The 20,353-nt window shown below is 41.4% G+C and overlaps 2 protein-coding genes and 1 long non-coding RNA gene across 7 annotated transcripts in view; 2 read left to right on the top strand and 1 right to left on the bottom strand.

Annotated features, from left to right (window-relative positions):
• The window catches only part of Sec22c (SEC22 homolog C, vesicle trafficking protein), a 28,400-nt gene extending 19,600 nt beyond the window's left edge, over positions 1-8,800 (bottom strand). Inside the window, exons 1-2 of one of the 5 annotated variants that reach the window (XM_048795489.1) lie at positions 8,189-8,314; positions 6,311-6,443 (exon numbers count right to left, since the gene is read on the bottom strand). The gene's annotated coding sequence lies outside the window, so the exon portion shown is untranslated. Of the gene's footprint in view, positions 1-6,310; positions 6,444-8,158; positions 8,341-8,526 lie in introns of those variants that run through there. The other 4 variants (XM_048795490.1, XM_048795492.1, XM_015489434.2 and 1 more) reach the window with 4 other exon arrangements.
• LOC125613827 lies at positions 8,681-9,870 on the top strand. The gene is made up of 2 exons (XR_007344423.1): positions 8,681-8,818; positions 9,296-9,870. It is a non-coding gene; the product is annotated as an uncharacterized LOC125613827 (long non-coding RNA).
• Positions 9,871-14,247: 4,377 nt separating this feature from the next.
• Positions 14,248-17,839, top strand: Ss18l2 (SS18 like 2). The gene is made up of 3 exons (XM_015489435.2): positions 14,248-14,422; positions 14,679-14,755; positions 17,083-17,839. The coding sequence occupies exons 1-3, from the start codon at positions 14,354-14,356 to the stop codon at positions 17,168-17,170; spliced, it is 234 nt and encodes a 77-aa protein (XP_015344921.1). The 5' UTR covers positions 14,248-14,353; the 3' UTR covers positions 17,171-17,839.
• The last annotated feature ends 2,514 nt before the right edge of the window (positions 17,840-20,353 follow it).

Raw genomic sequence — 20,353 nt, 5'->3', positions numbered from 1 at the left:
CCCATCTCTGCCTAGCAATAAGCAACCCCTTTCCCCTAGGTATCAATAAAGGTCATGCAAGGAACCTGGAATTTCACCATTGCCAGAGTGGTGTCAACAAAGGTTAATTTAAAACACATATTAATTATAAATTAAAGGGATTCACTGTGATGTTTTCACACATGTGTATATTATGCATTGGTCATGTCCATCCAGCCTTCTGCACCCTCTCTCCCCCCAGCTCTCTCCCTTCTCTCTTTCTCAGTACCCCCCCCAGTCCCTCTTCTACTTTCAGGTCTCTCTCTCTCTCTTTTTTTTTTTTTTTAACTTCTACATGTGAAAATCTGATACTTGTTTTTCTGAATCTGGTTTATTTTGCTTAACATCATATCCTCCAGCTCCATCCACTTTCCTGCAAATGACAGAATTTCATTATTCTTTGTGGCTGAATAATAATCCATTATACATAAATCTTTTTTATTTATCCATTCTTCTGTTGATGGGCTCCTGGGCTGATTCTATAACTCAGCTCTTGTGAACAGTGCTATAATAAACAGGTATGCAGGTAACTCTTTTATAAACTGACTTCATTTTCTTCAGACATAAACTCAGGAATGGAATATCTGGATCATATGGTAGTTTTTAGTTTCTTGAGGAATCCCCACACTGTTTTCCATAGTAACTATACGAATTTACATTCAAACCAACAGTACATACCAGTTCCTCTTTCTCTATAACCTCCACCTGACTAGCATTTGCTTTTTGGTTTTTTTAATAATAGCCACTCTAACTAGGGTGAGATGGAATCTAATTGTAGTTTTGATTTGCTGTTGAGAGCCACAGCCGAAGGGGCCCCAGCAAACTTCCAGCTGCCGGCTGATGATTGGCTCACAGCGGCCCCAGCAACATCTAGCTGATTGGCTCCTCTGCAGTGATGCTCATTGGGCTGTTTCCCTGCCCTTTCAGACCACTGAGCTGCTCATTGGGGGACTTTTTGGCTCCGCCCACGTGACCCAGCCAATCGGCCTCAAGAGCAGGAGGATTGTGGGAGGTGGAGAGAAGCTTGTGTGAGAGAGAGAGGCTTGTGGAAAGCCGGTGGTGGCAGTTGAGGCTCTGAGGGTTTTTCCTGAGAGGCTGTTTTGTTTGGCGTGTGTGGTTCTAAAAATAAAGTTAGTTTCTTTTGACAAGTGGCTCCTGATTGTGCCCAGCCAGACTGCCGCAATTTGCATTACCCAAATGTATTAAGATATCAAACATTTTTATATTTTTCAGCCATCTGCATTTCTTCTTTTGAGACATGTCTGTTCAAATCTTTTCCCCATTTTTTATTGGATTACCTCTTTTGATGTTAAGTTTTCTGAGTTATTTACATATCCTGGATATTAATTCTCTGTCAGATAAATAGCTGGCAAAGATTTTCTCCCAATCTCTAAGTTATTGCTTCACTCCTACCTTTGTGTGCAGAAGCTTTTTAGTTTGATATAAGCCCATTTGTTTTATGCTTTTGCTTCCTTGCTTTTGGATTCCTGTCCAGGAAATTGTTGCCTGTGCCAATATCTTGAAGTGTTTCCTCTGTTTCCTTTTAGTGGCTTCAGATCTTACAATAAGGTCTTTGATCCAATTTGAGTTCATTTTTGTGCAGGGTTAGATTGGGGCTTAATTTCAATCTTCTAAATGTGAATACCCAATTTTTCCAAGCACCATTTGTTAAAGAGGCTGTCCTTTCTCCAATGTATATTTTTGACACCTTTGTCAAAAACCAGTTGGCTGAAAATGCATGAATTTTTCTGGATCCTCTATTCTGTTGCACTGGTCTCTATCTGTCTTTATGCCAATACCATCCTCTTTTTGATACTGTGGCTCCATAGCATGTCTTGATATCAAATACTGTGATGCTGCCAGCATTGTTCTTTTTGCTTGGGATTGCTGTTGGGTCTTTTTATGCTTCCATACAAACTTTAGGGTTGTTTACTCTAGTTCTGTAAAGAATGTCATTGGTATTTTGATGGGAGTTACACTAAATCTTTAGATCACTTTTAGTATGGGCATTTTAACAATATTAATTCTCCCAATCCATGAACATGTAGGTCTTTCCACATTTTTTTACATTTCATATGATCCAGATCTCATAAAATAATATCTGAACTGTCCAAATTACAACAGAAAATCACTGGTCAGTGCATGCCTGTAATCCCAGCAGATCAGGAGGCTGAGGCAGAAGGATTGCAAGTTCAAAGCCAGCCTCAGCAAAAGTGAGGCACTAAGTGAGTCTTTGTCTATAATAAAATACAAACTAGGGCTAGGGATGTGGCTCAGTGGTTAAGCATCTCTGGGTTTAATCTCTGGTACCAAAATAAATACATAGACAGATAAATAAATAAAACACTATAAATATTTAAAAGTTTTAGTCTATAATATATTTGAATTATCCACAGGAAGGCAAATAGAGGGTAGAGAAACAATAAACAACAAAAACCAGATCAGAAAACAAAAATAAAAGGGCAGACTCTGATACATTTCTGATTACACTGAATGTACATGATCTAAATACACAATTAAAGAGAGACTGCAGAGTAGATATATATTACCCAATTTTATAATATCTGTATGAAATTAACTTCAAATATTAATAATATAGGCAGGTTGAAAGTAAATAGATAGAAAAATATAGCATGCAATAATCAAAATAAAGCAAGGGGTAGGGATATAGCTCAGTAGTAGAGAGCATGCCTGGCATTCCCAAGGCTCTGGGCTCAATCCCTAGCACCACAAATAAATACGTTTTTAAGAATAAAGTGAGATCCTGATGCAATGGTGCCCACCTGTAATCCCAGTGACTTGGAAGCCTAAGTCAGGAGAATCACAAGTTCAAGGCCTGCCTGGGCAACTTGACAAAACTATCTCAAAATAAAAAAGGGCTAGGATGTAGCTCAGTGGTAAGGTACCCCTGAGTTCACTCCCCAGTATAATAATAATAAATAATAATAATAATAACAACAACAATAACAACAGTAATAATAATGCAAGAGTTATATTACTATCAGATAAAGCTGACTTCAGAGCAAAGATAATTTCCAGGGAAAAACAGTAATATTACATAATAATAAAAGGATAAACCCATGAAAAAGACACAATAGTCCTAACCACGTATGCACCAAACAACAGAGATGCATATAGGTGAAGTAAAAACTGACAAAGTAAAATGAAAATTAGACAAATCCAGAGTTACAGTTAGAGACTTCAACACCTTTCCCCCCAAAATAAAACTAAGCCAAAAATCAGCAAAGATACAGAACTCAACAACATTATCAACCAAAGGATATAATCAACATTTATAAAATACTCCCTCCAACAACAGCAGAATTACCTGTAAGCACCCACAGAGACCATATCCTGGGATGTAAAATAAACCTTAATAAATTTCAAAGAATTCATATGGAGTGTGTCCTACGACCACAGTGTTTTCCAAGAAATTAACAATGGAAAGGGAATGAAAATCTCCAAATGCCTGAAAACTAAACACACATATAATATAGGGATCAAAAAGAAAGTCTCAAGGAAATTTGTAAAAATACAATGATGCTAGGTATGGTGGCACACTCCTGTAATAACCGCTACTCAAGAGCCTGAGGCAGGAGCATTGTGAATTCCAGACCAGCTTTGATTTAGTGACACTATGTTTCAAAATAAAAAATAAAAAGGTCTATAGTATAACTCAGTGGTTGAGTGTCTATTTTAGTCAGCTTTTTCGCTGCTGTGACTAAAAGACCTGACGAGAACAATTTAAGAAGGAAAAGTTTATTTGGGGGCTCACAGTTTCAGAGGTCTTAGTCCACAGACAGCCAGCCCCATTCCTCAGGGCTCAAGGTGAGGCAGAACATCATGGCGGAACAGTGTGGTGAAGGGAAGTGACCCAGGACATGGCCAAGAAGCAGAGAGAGACTCCATTCACCAGATACAAATTATATACCCCAAATGCATGCTGCCAAAGCATATCTCCTCCAGTCATATCCTATCAGCCTATAAATACTACTCAGTTAATTTCAATCAGGGGATTAGTTCACTGATTGGGTCAAGACTCTCATAATTCAATTATTTCACCTTTGATGTTCTTGCCTTGTCTCACACATGAGATAAGGGGACACCTAATATCCAAACCATAACAGTGTCCCTTGGTTCAATTCCCAGTACTCCCCCCTTTTATAAAGCTGGATAATAATGGAAATATATCAAATTTTGTGGTTCACAGCTAAAGCAATACTGAGAGAAGACTCTACAGTACTAAATGCTTATAACAGAAAAAAAAAGTCTCAAAACAATAGGTTAAGCTCACATGTCAAGAAATTAGAAAACAAATCCAAAGCAGGAAGAAGGAAGGAAACAATAGAGATGAAAATGAAAACAGAAAAACAGAGAAAATCCATGAAACAAAAAGCTGCTGACCCTTTGGAAAGATCAATAAAATTAACAAACCTCTACCAAAACTGACAACAAGAAAATAAGAAAAACCAAATTATCAATGTCAGGAATAAAATAAGGGATGTCACTACAATTCCACTTCTGGCATTTATCCCAGAGAAATAAAAACTTATGTCCCCTACATAAAAACCTGAGCATAACTGCTCATTACAGCTTTATTTGTAGCAATCAAAAACTGAAATTGAACAAAATGCCCTACAAATTGTGAATGGTTAAATCATAGTACATTCATACCATGAAAAATGCTATGCAGCAATAAAAGAGAATTAATTTTTGATACAACTAGAATGGATCTCAAGAGCATTGTGCTGATTGAAAAAGGTCAACATCAAAGATGACATAGTACATGAATCCTTTTATGTAACATTCTAAAAATGACAGAATCATGGATGAAGAACAGGATGGTGAGGAGGATGGGAATGAGCGTGACTATGATAGGATGGCAAAAGGATAATCTTTGTGATGACAGAATAATTTGGTATCTGGATTGTGGTGGTGATTACAGGCATTAATACATAATAAGATGGCATAGTGTGATATATATACTTTATACTGAAGTCAATTTCTTGGAGTTGATGGTGTACTATAGTTATATAAAATGTACCCAATGTGGGAAATTAGGTGAAGGGTCTGGGGGACCTCTCTGCACTATCTTTGTAACTTCCTGTGATTACAATTATTTTAAAATAAAAGCTGAGGACTGGGGATGTGGCTCAGTGGTAGAGCTCTTGCCTGACAAGCATGAGGCCCTACATTTGATCCCCAGCAACACAAAAAGTAAATAAGTTAATAAATAAATAAAAGTTAAAAAACAGAATTAACTTAAGGTCCTTCATGTGCCACTCAAATAATGCTCATACTTCATTTTTGTTTATATATCATTTTAAAATATTTCCACCAATATCATAATTGTCTTAACCACTAATTCACTGTAGTTCTGATTGTGAATGGATATTGAAGGGTGTGCTTTATAATGAACAGCTCTAAGACTATAGGACATTTTCAAACTGGAAGATAATATAATATCAGTACTTGATATTATAAAATAAAGCTGCTTGAAGATAATTAGTACTGAATTTAAAACAGGAAAGCAATGGTATGAATCTGGAAAATCAGGTCACAATTATAGAAAGAATAGTATAAATTCTGTAAGGACAAAACAACTAAGCAAATGAGTGAATGAGAAGGCTGTCTAATTTTTGTTCACTGATACAAGAAATGTAGGTGTGCACATCCCTTGCCATAATTCTGAACTATATTTTGAACACTTTCCCACAATAAATCTTCTACTTAGAAAACAAGAAAGGTTTATACAGATGGAATTCTGTTTAGGTAGAAATGTGAAGTAGTAATCAAATACACAGCATCCATATGTGTTTTTCCATATTACTAGGTTTTGTATTTTAATCTGCCTCTAGCATTTTCTCTACCACTTCCAATCATCTATTCATAGATTATCCCTATTGTACCAGTAAGAACTTTATGCCACTCTTGTTCCTGTTATTCCCACTCCTTTTTTTGCCCTAAAATCCTACCCCTAAATCCCTACCACATACAGGGAGAGGGGCTGTGAGAGATGACTGGGCACTGCAAAATAGAAATTTAAACTAGAAAAATAAGTTTAGGGCTGGGGATGTGGCTCAAGTGGTAGCGTGCTCGCCTGGCATGCCTGAGGCCCGGAGTTCGATCCTCAGCACCACATACAAACAAAGATGTGTCCACTGAAAAAAAAACTAAAATAAATAAATAACTCTCTCTCTCTAAGAATAAATAAATAAAAATTAAAAAAGGCATTTAAAAAAAAAAGAAAAATAAGTTTAATTTGGCACACAAATTTGTTAAAATTATTTACCATAAGGTGTATCTCCCACTCTTCAAATATATCATATAGAAGACAAAACTTCAATTGTGTCACCCCCAAATGGATTCTCCTATAGCCACAGGACTGGGATACTGGTCACCTAATTTGTAGATCCTCTGGGTAACTTGGAGATGGGATGGAGAGGAAAATAGAGGTCAATTATGATACTTATTAAGAACTTAGAAGAGTATGAAACTGAACTTGATAGGAATTAATATTATAGTCATCCTTCTGTATCCATGGGTACCAATTCAGCAGATCAACCAACCTCAGATGCAAAATATTATGAAAAACTGCATGTATACTAAACATTTACAGACTTTTCTTCCTGTCATTATTCCCTAAATGGTACTATATAACATAGTGTTTTACTATTTTATGTAAGAAATCTAGAGATGATTTTGAAGTATACAGGACAATGTGTATAAATTGTACACACTGTATATGCCATTTTATATAAGGGTATTGAGCACAATCCTCTGAGGATACTGAGGTACAACTGCATATGCCAGGCACTGTGCTAGGAACTTTTTTATATTGATAATATTATTAACTGCTCATAACTATCTATGATACAGGCATAAACTATACTGGACATGTGGGAAAACTCAGCTCTCAGGCTTAAGAGGTAGAACTAGGATTCAAACTCAAACTTGCCTCATATGATCTTTCCATCACATCCTGCCTCTCTAAATCCAATTTAGCTACTCCATTTCAGCTACTCCATTTCTCTAAATAATTCTTTCTCCTAGAGCATCAAAACACACACACACACACACACACACACACACACACCTCAACAACAACAATCAGTGATACTTGTTGGCAGGAAAGGAGCCTAAAATTACACTTATTAAGAACTGCCCTTACCCACTAGATTCCCTTAGTCAGTATTCTTCTGACCATTAGTCATCTTTTGGATACAGCTGATCTCTAAATTCCTTCTAGGACTAAAAAACAATGGGACCTCAAGACGTCCTCTATGTCGTAAATACAATTAAATTAGATGTTTAACAACATTGTTTACAAATATTTTCCTGAGGAAACTACTGCCAGTTTAATTTTATTTAGCGATGTTAAACCACTTCCAACTATTTTCATTTTATTTTACTAAAATTTTCTTTAATAGAATCAATTCTTTGCAAAACTTAAGATTCTATTGTGTGCATATAAGAATATGTAACACATCCCATCAGTATGCACAACTATAACGCACCAATAAAAAAAAATTAAGATTTACCCTATCCATTGTTCTAAATTGTGATTTTTTTTTTCCCTGATAATGTCACAAATTTCACCCATTAGTTTCACCATCGGGGACATTCTTTCGTGGCTTTGATTTCTCCAAACCTAATGCTTCTCTGGAACGCTCTAATTTTCTGGCTCTGGAGGTCTAAGTAATGGACACAAAACCTGAAATGAAACATCCTACACCTGATGTTCCGAAAAGTTGGTCCAGGGTATTCAGCATTTGGTAGTGCAACTCTAAAGACACGCTAAGGGGAAGTCTGCTATTCGAGTAGCCAATAGTCTGGGCATAAGCTTTGTGGATACTTAAGGAAACAATCGTCTCCTCCCTCTCCTAGGATACTCCTCCCACTGAGGGCAGGGCTGGGCGCGCATCTGTCAGTCGAAGACACCCTCAGGCGAGCGCCAGGATTTGTACGGGGTCCAGAGATCCGCTGGCGGGAGAAAGGGGACCAAGGACTTGGGAAACCCCAAGGGCCCCACGGAGCCCTACGGGTCTAGCCAGAGAGAGGGCGGGGCGAGCCCGGGCCGCCTCCACCTCCAGGCCCGCCCTGCGCCACACCCGACCCCGCCTGTTTTCGGGTAACGGACCTCGCGCCCGCCTCCGCCGGCGGCCCTCACCTCGCCCCGACGGCGGCCTTCAGAAGTCGGCGCCCACCACAGTTTGGCCGCGCCGCCCGCCGCCTCCTCGGCAACCTTAGCCCATCGGGAGGACCCGGCGCAGGACACCGGTGGCCCGGGCGCAGGTAGGCAGTGGTGCGCACGCGCCATCCACGAGTTCCCATTCGCTACTGCTAGGCGACACCCGCACCCAAACAGACCAATCCTGGCGCGCCTTCACTGCCCAGTCCCTGCAGAGTCCGGAATTGAACCGTTCTTAAAGGGCTGAGACCCAAATGCTGAGGGGGCGTGACTGGAGCGCGCGTTTCCCAACTCTCTTCCCATCTCCTGACTCTCACCCTCGCGGGTTTGAGGTCCAAATCTCGCCTCTGAAGGTGCGAGGAGGCTTCGTGGTCTAAGCTCGAATTCTGCCGGGTAGCGGACAAGACCGACGTCTGGAGGCTGGAAGGCTCTGCCTGACTGAGCGACTCTCCCGGGCGTGGGTTATGCGGTCTGTGCGGCTGGGCGGGAGGCCCGAGATAGGCAAACCGAAGAACACGGCCCACTGCCAGCCTGGAGGAGGTGCCGAAGTCCGACCCCTGAGCGGCACACCCCAGATGGGGGCGGAGACACCCGTGGATGACTGGATAGGTGAGAGCACAAAACAATTAAAACCTGCATATATACAAATTACTCAGCTGACAGGAGCAGGATTTGGGGTGGGGTGGGGGATTTGCAGGCACTTCTAACCTAGACTCAGGAGGATTCCCCGAGTAGCAAGCAGTAACTAGGCAAAGGAGAGCGGAAATAGTAGTAGTCCCTAGGCAGAGAGGAAGTGTGTTTCAGAATGAGAGATCAGCATGTATAAAGAAATCTATGTAGAAGGCAAGAGAGCTCCTCAAATTTGAGAGATAGAAAAAAACCTGGAGAGGGGATAATGGGGATTTAGGGTTTAATAGTACAGAATTTTATTTGGGAAAGATGAAAAAGCTCTGAAAATGGATAGTGGTGATGGTTGCACAACAAGGTAAATGTTAAATGCCATAGAACTTTACTGAATAGCAAAATGTATGTTATGTATATTTAACATCCCTTTTCCCTACCCCCCCCCCAAAAAAAAAAAACAAGAAAAGACATCCAAAGTGTACAGAGTAAAGGAGAGGAATGAGAGCCATTAGAGAGAATAGAAGGAGCTGAACCATGGGGCCCTTTTCACAGGCCACAGTGGAAAGTTTTGAATAGCAGAAAACCACATTTGCATTTCGTAAAAAATCACTTTTGGCTGCTAAAGTTAAGATTAAAATAGAGACGGCTCAATGAAGCTGTGGTGGAACTAACCTCAGTCATCTGGGCAAGAAAGGATGGAGTTGGAGTGTGAAATGGGATGCTGGTGAAGAGGAAGAGAACAGAGCAGACTGCAGAGAAATGAAGAACATAATCATCAGGCCTTGGTGACCAACTGGATGTGAAGGATGGATAAGGTAGATTCAAGAATGATGCCACTGTTCAGCCTTGGAGGGAGGGATGAATAGTGGAGACATTCACAGATATGGAGAATGCTGGAAGGAAGTCTGCTTTGGAAAAGAACACTGATTACAATCTCTGTCTTAGACAAGCTGAATTTCAGGTACCTTTGAGACGTCTTTGTAGAATATTGTGATGCTGATTTTGAACGTCACCTTGACTGAATTAAGACATACCCCCAAAAAAGTGGTAAAACTTTATTTATGTATATGTCTATAAAGTGTTTCCAGAAGAGACTGACATTTTAATTACTGGAAAGAATGAGGAAGATCTGTCCTCACTCAATGTGGATGGGCACCATCTAATCAGCTGAGAGGCTGGATAAAACAAAAAGACAAAGGAAAGAGAAATTCACTCTCTCTCCTCCAGAACTGAGACATCATTTTTTCTCCTGCCTTTGGCATCAAAATTCCAGGTTTTCCAGCCTTTTAACTCTGGTAGTTTCATTAGTGACTCCTCAATTTCTCAGGACTGCAGCCTCAGACCAGGAATTACACAATAACATTCTCCCTGACTCAAGGCCAAGTCCAAGTCAAAATAGACTTGACTGAACCACACTACTGGCTTCCTTAGTTCTACATCTTATAGATGGGATTTCTATATGGGATTTCTCCACCTCCATAATTATGGGTGACAATTTGCCTAATAAATCCCTGTCCTATAGCTATATATAGCCCACTAATTCTGTTCCTCTGGAGAACCCCCAGTAGAGGTGTCAACATAGCAGTTGGATAGACAGGTTCAGTGTAGAGGTCTGAGCTGAACATAGACTTCCGAAAGTCATTATCACATGGGTAGAAATGGAAACAGAGCTTACAGAGAGACAAATTACAAAATAGAAACAGAAGAGACTTGTGTTAAGAGTCCAAGATGGGCTCCAGATATCACTGCCTCCTGTGTAGTCCCCTCCCACAATGAGTAAGAACTGGACCATGTGATAATGGGGCTAAGTTATAACAGGCACAAGGAGAAAAAAAAAAAAAAACAGGTGATTCAGAGTTGGGGAGGAGACTAAATTGAACATGCCAGGGCTAGATAAGGAGAGAAAACAGGTGCTGGACCTACAAAATTCTGAAGCTTTCAAATGTGGAGCTTTGGGCTTAGAACCTGTGATGTGATTACTCTAGAATAGGCCCTTATACTTTTGACTGGTGCAGCTGGTGTGGCCCAGACACCAGCGATTTGGACAAGAGCAGTAAAATGTAGTAGCTCTGGTTCTAGCCCTTATCTCGAGTAATTGGTCACTTTGGCTCCAGGCCATTGTCATCTCCATAGGCTTTCCCTTCCAAAGCCTCTTCAGCCCTCTCTTCCGAGGACCTCTGTATCACCACAGAGGTACTCCATCTTGTGGGGCAAGTGGTGCACACCTGTAATTCTGGCTAAGGGAAGCTGAGGCAGGAGGATCACAAGTTTGAGGCAACTTAGCAAGACCCTGTCTCAAAATAAAAAGGGAAGGGCTGGGATTGTGGCTCAGCAGTAGAGTGCGTGTCTAGCACGGGCGGGGCCCGGGTTCAATCCTCAGCACCACATAAAAATAAAGGTATTGTGTTGTGTCCATCTACACCTAAAAAATAAATTAAAAAAAAAAAGGGTTGGGACACAGCTCAGTGGTAGAGAGTTTGCCTAGCATGTGCAAAGCCCTGGGTTCACTCTCCAGTACTATAAAAACAAAAAACAAAAAAAACCTCCATCTCTAATTATGTATAACTTCAGACACTGATCTCTGACCTGTCCTCCAGCTAATCTCTGAATTCCTCCTACTGTTCTCTGGTCTGTGGAAACTTCCAGTCCAGTTGTCTCTCTACTTTGTTCTATTTATCAACTCCTTTTAGTTTTCACTTCCTTCCCCATCAGCTAAGAGTCCAGGGTCCATCATTCCATAACATTCTTCTCAATATACTTACATCCCTTACATGGTCACACCTGCCTGGCAGTGCTCCACCTGTCTGGTGGTGCTCCACCTTTCCAGACAACCTTCTGTCTTCTCTGAGCCTTCTCCTTGCTGTCAATGCTGTTGGACTAAATCTTACAACCACAGAAATCACAGTGTTAAATAGACTGCCAACCTCAACTAGATCCTCTGAGCCATCCAGCAGTTCTAGGTTTGACAGGTCTGCTCTTTCTTAGTTCTCCCCAACACCAAATTCCAAATCTCCTGTATGCCCCCAGATCTCCCATTCCTCACCCCCTCTTTGTTCTCCTAGGTGCCTCCTACACTGAAGAAAGAGCAAACATCAACGTGATATCTGTCAGCTCCCAAGGACTCTGCTTCCCTCCAGCTACCATCTTCTTTCCTTGATCCCTTAATAGCCAAATCTCTTAGAAAAAGTGGTCTATGTTTGAACATTCCATTGCTTTATCTTTCCCATCATTTCTCAGTCCCCTTCAGTTTTGATTTCTGCCTTACCTCTTTACTTATACTGCCCTCATCAAGGACATCAAGGATCTAGTCTTAATCTTGCTTGACTTTTCAACATTTATCATTGATAATCTCTCTCCTTCTCAATTGCTCTTTTATCCTTAAATTCTATGACCCTACACTCCTCTGGTTTTAATCTCTTTCTCCACTCAGTTTCTATTGCAGTTTCTTTTCCTTTGCCATGAGGGAAATCAGCACACTCTCCTTGGGCAGTCTTATCCATCCACTACATGGTTCCAGTCAATCCCCACAGTTGATGTTTCTCAAAGCTATATCTCTATCCAAACCCTTGTCCCTGAGTTCCAGACCCAAATAGCTAACTATGAACTTCAACATCTCTGTATGACGTCACTCCAAACAATACATTTCTACTGTACTGAATGTATCACCCTCACTTCCAGTCCACCTTCTCCTCCACTAATGGCATCACTAGTCTTTTAGTTGCCAAAGCCCAAACTCATGGAGCTATCCTTAATTTCCCTTCCCATTCAATCACTGGCCTGCACACCACTTCTCACTGCTCTTTTTGTTTCTCATCTGGCTTCCCGACCTACCTTTTACCATATTATAGCCAGGAAAATTCCGAGATACATCTCTGACTTCATCACTCTTCAGGCTCCAATTACTCCTAAAAGAGTCCAGATGCTAGACTCCTGCCACCTGCGTAATTTCCACTTCTTCATAGTAAGACATCTCTTCTCCTGGAGGGTGTTCCCTGTATGCTGGATCAGGTTGGTTCCCTGCACCTGTCCCATATTAACACCATCTCATGTTATTATCATTCCTCACTTGTCTAAATAGGAATAAGGCTGAGCAGGACTATGCAAGGTGTGCATCCTGCTCTAATGGGTCTTTCCCTGCCCACTCTGTTCTGTACAATCTTTGGGGAAATTTCCTTAGGCGAGATCTTGATATAGGGGTAACAGTGCAGGCTTGGGAACCAGGAAGCCCTTAATTTTGCCCCAGCTCAAGTATATTATCCTACTTCTCATTGAATTTACCTCACTGCGAAATGAGATGAAAGCCGACTCTTAAAACAGGTCGAGGGGCTGGGATTGTGGCTCACTGGTAGAGCACTCACCTAGCATGCTTGAGGCACTGGGTTCGATCCTCAGCACCACATAAAAATAAAATAATAATAAAATAAAAATATTGTGCCCACCAAAAAAAAAAAAAAAAACAGGTCGAATGCAAGGATTCTGTAGGGAGAGCCCAGCAAAGCCACTCAGAGAAATGGAGCTCTAGAAAGTTCCCCCTTGGAGAAGTATAAGCTCCTAAGATCTCCCTCCTAAATGCAGTGCCCATGGCCGTCTGTGTGCTTCAGGGAAAACCAACTTTGTTAGCATGTCCACCAAGGATGGGCTAGATACAATCAGTTCAAAGTTTTAGTGGTCACTTAAAGCAGCTACATGGCACAGGAGGGTAGGCCCAGGTTCCTCGTTGAATCTTGCAGCAAAACACCCTCACAGTATGCTGCATGGGCAGTACGGGGTAGTAGTTAAAAACGGGAGTTCTAAAGCCAGATTGCCTGTGTTCAGACACAGACTTGGCCATTAGTAACTAAGAACTTTGAGCAAGTTACTTAACCTGTTTTCTAATCTGTGAAATGGAGAAAATACTGGTGCTTTTTAGCGTTGTAAATATAATAAGCATTACTAGTGACCGGGGGAAATATAGTTACATGCGAGAGTTTCTCCTCAGCAAAAAGTAAAAGCAACACCGGTATCTTCCTGGCCCTGCTATACCCATGGTTCACGCTCCAGAGGCACCAAGGCAATATCGAAAGGGCCGTATTGGCTACTTGGAGCCTTTTATATGTGTTTAAGCCACGAATCTTGAGTGAACCAGATACATCGGCCCATGCAGACTACACACCCAGAGGTCAAAACTCCAGTAGCTGAAGATAAGGAAGGTCACCACAGTCCCAGCAAGCACAAACCGCTCCAGGGCCCTAGGGGCGGGGACCGTAGAGGAGGTCTCGCGCGTCCAATCACAAGTGACGTCTCTTCCGCCCCAAGCAGGAGGGCCCAATCAACGTCAATATCATAGCCCCGCCCATCGTGGGCCTTGCGTCCAATCACAAGTGACGTCCCTCGTGGTCCCGCCTCACAGGCTGGAGGACCCAGTCAAGGGAAAGAGGGTAGCTCCGCCCGCCCTGGGCACTTCCGCGCGGAGACAGAGTCTATCTGGACGCACGGTGGGCGTCTTTTTCTGAGCTGGGGTGCCGACCCGGGCCCCCAGCGATGTCGGTGGCCTTTGTACCTGACTGGATGAGGGGCAAGGCGGAAGTCAATCAAGAGACTATCCAGCAGGTGAATGTCTACATGGGCTGAGAGGAGTGGAGATCTAGAGGGACTGGGTGGTGAGGAGAACTTCCTGGAGTGACCCGACCCTGGTTGAGACCTGTGTCCACCTAGCGAGCTGACCTGCCTGGGGTGTGGAGTAGGATGGGAACTAAATCGTCTAAGGCACCGCAGCAAGACATCCTGGCTTGGAGGGTGGGGGGCGGCGCAGGCTTCGCCGCCGTCCTGACGTCACACTGCTCTGACTTTTCTTCTGATCTTTCAGCTCCTGGAGGAGAATGACCAGCTGATCCGCTGTATCGTGGAGTATCAGAACAAGGGTCGAGCGAATGAGTGTGTCCAGTAAGTATCTCCTTCCCGCCCCTGAACTTTGAGTGGAGGGGAAGCCAGTATGATGATGCAGCAGCTGTCCTTAACTAGGAGTTTTGGGTGATGGATCGCAGAAAAACCAAATTTTACAGTTGAGTAAATGGAGGTACAGAGGTTACTTCTTTACCCAAGAGTATACAGCGAGTACATTGTAGAACCTGGAGTTAAATGTGTCTCTCTCCAAAACTTGATTATTCTCATTGCAAAGCCATCTTCCCTTGATGGGGATGGGGATGGCCCCTTTATCATCATAGGTCATATTGCTTCATCTCCTCGTGAAGTAAGAAAGTCAGACAATTTGGCTGCTAAACTCCCTCTCATTTCTTTCCCTCTCTCTTTCTCTCTTTATGGTGCTAGGTATCAAACTCAGAACCCAGGGTCCTGTGCATGCTATGCATTCTAGGCAGGCACTCTGCCACTGAGCCACATCTTCAGCCCACTCCCTCCCCTTTCTGACTTGTAGTTAATCTGTGAGTGACATAGTCGAAGACCAAGAAAGGATTTCCAAACCAAAGATAACTTCTACATAGTAATTTAATGCGCTCTCTAGCCAAATACCAAAATGAGACAAAGTAGAGTCTGAGTTGCTTTTCCAAATCTAGTCCAGGAATTATGCCCCATTTCTTATTGTTATGAAGAAATGTTTAAGGGTGCCGTGCTTTCTTTACCCATTAAAAAAATTGCGTACAAGCTGTGTGTGGTGTCACACACCTATAATCCCAGCAACCGGATATTGATCTCAAGTTCAAGGCCAGCATCAGCAACTTAGCAAGACCAAAGCAACTTGTAAGACTCTGTCTCAATATAAAAAAATAAAAAGGGCTAGGGATGTGACTCAGTGGTTAAGCACAACTGGGTTCAATTCCTGATAATAATAACAACAACAAAAAAGTCATCTACATTCCTCAGTGAATACCTCAATAGAATAGTAGAGAAATCTATTAAGGGTAAATCTTTATGTTTGACTCTGATATTTGGCACTTTTCTTTTTGGCAGGTTATAGTAAACCCTCTCATTTTTCTATATGAAAAGTGGTTGCAATACTTTTTTTTTTTTTTTGATACTGTGAATTATTAATGCAGGGGTAGGAAACTTATCAAAATCTTCTAGTGAGCTTTTTCTCACAAGATCATGCTTCCTGACCCCTGATCTGATTTGTCTTCCTGAATGGGGAGTTTGACTCACTGATTTGGAAATTGTTGTGCTAGGGCTGTGGCTCAGCCGTGGTGCACTTGCCTGGCATGCATGAGGCACTGGGTTCAGTTCTCAGCACTGCATATAAATAAACAAAATAAAAATCTATCAACTAAAAAGGGGCTGGGATTGTGGCTCAGTGGTAGAGCGCTTGCCTAGCATGTGCGAGGCTCTGGGTTCAATCCTCAGCACCAAATAAAAATAAATAAATAAAATAAAGGTATTGTGTCCAACTACAATAAAAAAATAAATATTAAAAAAAACTAAAAATTTTTTTATTAAAAAAAATTGTTGAGGGCAGTGCTTGAGGTAGTGGGGAATTATTAGCAAAAAAAGATACCAATCTGCTCTCATGGAGGTGACATTGTAGACTCTAGAATCTACAGAGAGACAACAAATAATTAGGCACATAATATTAAGTGCTTTGAATGGTAATAATGCAGAAGACTAGAGATGTAACTCGGTGGTAGTACACTTGCCTAGCATGAATGAGGCTCTGGGTTTGATCCCCAGCTTGCAAAATAAATGAATAAAATAGGGAATGTGGGGAGGGCTGTACTCTTTTATGTGTTCCCTCACATACCTGTGTGTGTAAATAAGGCAGAGAGAGCACCAAGTAGAAAAGTTCCCTGGTATGAGTTCTCTGAATACCTTCATGTCACAAGAAGGCCACAAAGGAAAAGCCATAGATGGGATCAGAGAAGTAACTGAAGGCCCTTATCACATAGGGCCTTGTAGAGCATAAGAAGGATTCAGCTTTACTCTGAATGAGAAGGGAGGGGTTTTAAATCCTTATGACATGATCTTGACTTAAATTGTACAATGATCACTCAGACTGCTGAAGAATAAAATGGGGCCACAAAGGTAGATCTAGGAGAGTATTCCTAGAGTCTAAGCAAGAAATTATGGTGGCTAGGTCTACAGAGGTAGAAGAGGTATAGAAGTGGTAATGTTTTCCTTGAATATGTTATGCAAGAAGGTTGATAATACTGAATCATCCAATCAGTGGATAAGCCATTCTACTAGAGTAGGTAGATTCTCTTCCAGTTTTTTGCTCATGGTCAGTAAAAATAAGCCTCTAATTTTTGCTTATTTTTCCCTCTTAGGTACCAGCATGTGTTACATAGAAATCTCATTTATTTAGCTACCATCGCAGATGCCAGCCCATCCAGTACTTCAAAAGCAATGGAATGATCTTTCAGTTGTAAGAAGTGATTGAATGTAATCCATCTCCTATAAAATGGAGACAGGATCTTTACCAACTCAACTGCTTAAAACATGAAACCTCTGGTTCTTTTTAAAATGTGAAAATGTGAAGGAAGCTACTAGTTTAACTATATTCTCAATGTAAATATTTATTTTTAATAATTAATCAGATCCCCCAGAAAGTAGACCCCAGGTGTCCTCTTTCCTGAAATGGGAGTGTGTTTGGATAACAAAGACATCATGGGCATCTTCAAGACTACTCTTTAGTTTCAGCCTGAAGAGGAAACTGAGTAGGTGTTGGAGGATCAGCAGGAATTGCTGAGACTTCTGACTGAGCCTTTGCCAAATGGATAGAGTATCTGTGTGCTCCCATCCAGTTTGTAAATGTGTTCCCCCTGACCCCTCTTCTCTTCTTGGGTTACTTTGAAATAAAGCTTGCTTTTCCACAAAAGAACGATATGAAGGTATAGATATTTCCATGTAGAGTGTTGTATTTGGTTCCCTCAAAAATTGTAAGGATTTAATAACCATAAGGTATGTAACAATACTACTTTATATTACTACTGTTATATGTTGCCAACAAAATTAATAGTGATTCTTTAGTATTCTCTAGTATCATCTGATAATAAAAGATGTGTAATTTTCTTTATCTCAAAATGTCTTCACATTCATTTGTCTGAATTGGGATCCAGTAAGATTCACACTTTGCACTTTGTTGATGTCACTTTAAAAATACTTAATAGTGGGGCTGGGACTGTAGCTCAGTGGTAAAGTGCTTGCCTCGAATGTGTGAGGCTCTGGGTTCAATCCTCAGCACCACATAAAAATAAATAAAGATACTGTATGTTCATCTACAACTAAATAAATATTTTTAAAAATTACTTAATATTTCTTCCTCTTTTTTTCTTTGCCACTTCTTAAAAAATGTAGGTGATTTGCCTAGAATTTCTCATGTTATAGATTCATCCGGTTGTATCCTGGTAGTGTCATTAAATATATGCAACTGTCACCCACTTTTCCTGTAAGTTGGTCTAGAGGCTTATTCAGACTCAGGTTCTGATATTTGGGGCAAGAAAAAAATCATAGGAAATAATAAGTACTTGACCTGATTTATTTTCAAGTTCCCAACAGCCTTTGGCTTAAATTATGATCTTCCCAGCTTGGATCTTTTAATTCATTAAAGATTGCATAGTGGTGATTTTATAATTTTGGCATTTCTTCTGCCTTTATTAACTGAATTCTATTTTTAAAAAACTTTTTCCCTATTTATATTTTAAATGAGGCAAAGAGATTCTTTTAAGTGAACCCCAGTTAGAAGCCCAGGTCCCTATTCCTTTTGCTGGGAACATGAAGAAGAAACAGTAAGTGTTGGGATCGCAACCCATAGTGGCTATAAAACAAATGGTGAAGAGAACTAATTTTGAATCCCAGCTTTATCCCTTAACCTCTGAGATCTCTGTTTCCTCAACCTATAAAATAGTGATAATGAAAACAGTAACTGAGCCAGTCACAGTGACACGCTTGTAATCCCAGTGGCTGGGGAGGCTGAGGCAGGAGGATCGAGAGTTCAAAGCCAGCCTTGGCAAAAGCAAGGTACTGAGCAACTCAGTGAGACCCTGTCTCTAAATAAAATACAAAATAAGGCTGGGGAAGTGGCTCAGTGATCGAGTATCCTTGAGAGTATCCTTCAAGTATCCTAGTACCAAAAATACCCCAAACAAAAAAACTACCTGCCTCCTGAGACTGAGATTGAAATAAACCAGTATGTGTTGGGCCATAGTAAATACTCAAGGTGTATTAGCTCAGATGTATTATCTGAGGGCTCTGGCCCTCCCTAGGCCTTCTCAAATCTGGGAGAGAGCCTGATCCTTAGCTTTCCCTCTCAATTGGCTATCCTAATGGTTTTAGCTCATTTATAGTCTTCTTCACTGTTCATGAAGTTGTTGCCCATACTTGATACCAGTTGGCACAGTGGGCTGCTCATGGGCCTGATCTGGTCAGCAGATGTGTTGGGACTGTGCATTGTTTTTTAGTTTTGAATTTGTTGCTAACATTTAAAATATTTCCCATTAAAGCCTAGGTTTCTAGCAGTTCTGGGCTTGCAGAAATATGTGGTAACCATCAGCTGGAGTGGGATGGCAGCTGTCCCTCTTTGCTAGGCAGCTTGATTTGTTTACATAGGACCTGGCACCCATGGAGCCACCAGACTAGTTCCATCTGGGATGTGGGCACAGGCTGACTGTTCAACTTGAGCCTTCTCTAAAGCAAAGCCCAAAACAAGACCTTGAGAGCAATACGATTACTTAAAAGATGATCTCAGGGAGTAGGAGTAAGGCCATAGGGAGAGTATGAAAGGAAGGAAGAAAAGCCATTGCATTGCTGTGATAGGTAATAGAAGTTCAATTGTGGGAACTTCTGAGAAGCATGCAAGATGTCCCAGAGAGACAACCAGAGAGAGATGAGGCAACCTGTGTTAACCCCTTGTTACAACAAGCAGGCTTTAATGGGCTCCCTGAATGTCAAAGGAGACAGAATAAAGGAGCTGCATGGCAGGCCTCTAAGTTGGGCTCTGCCAGCAAAAAGTGAGTCTTACTTTGTAGGAATTATCTGATACTGGCTGCAGCCCATTGGATGGGACAGGGTCTATGACAAAACACCAGAGGCTCCTCTGCAGGGGAATACGGGCTCAGCAAGAGAGTGTGGCCTATAGTAATTAAGTGCAGCTTCTGACATAGGAAGAGAAATAGTCTTGAAGACAAAACTCAGCTATCCCTCAAAGGGAAGTAGGTTTGTGATGGCTGTGTTTCTCTCCTTTTGTCTTTTGGAAGGATGCTTAATTTGTAGACAGACTAGGCAAATCCCAAGCCTCTGAGAATGGCTGGGGTTACATGGCCACAGCCTAACCTATGACCTATTTCCAGAAAATACCCTGGAAAAGCTGGTGCAGGCCAGATAGCTATCTTCACTCCTGCCCATCCGAAACACAGCAGCCACCATTCCATTCAAAGGGCCTACGAACCAATATGGCTGTGAAAAATGATTGAGGGAAAAAAAGACCCAGCAATGATCTATATTAATCAGACTATATTAATCGCTCTCCCTTCTCAGAGGACCTACTTCAAGACTTGACCCGCCACGCAACCTATCTGGCCCTTCTCCAACTCACATTTT

This window comes from Marmota marmota, unplaced genomic scaffold (assembly GCF_001458135.2).
Source record: "Marmota marmota marmota unplaced genomic scaffold, marMar, whole genome shotgun sequence".
NCBI classification, from domain to species: domain Eukaryota; kingdom Metazoa; phylum Chordata; class Mammalia; order Rodentia; family Sciuridae; genus Marmota; species Marmota marmota.
The sequence above is the reverse complement of the archived record's forward strand: the minus strand, read 5'-3'. Positions and strand labels throughout refer to the sequence as shown.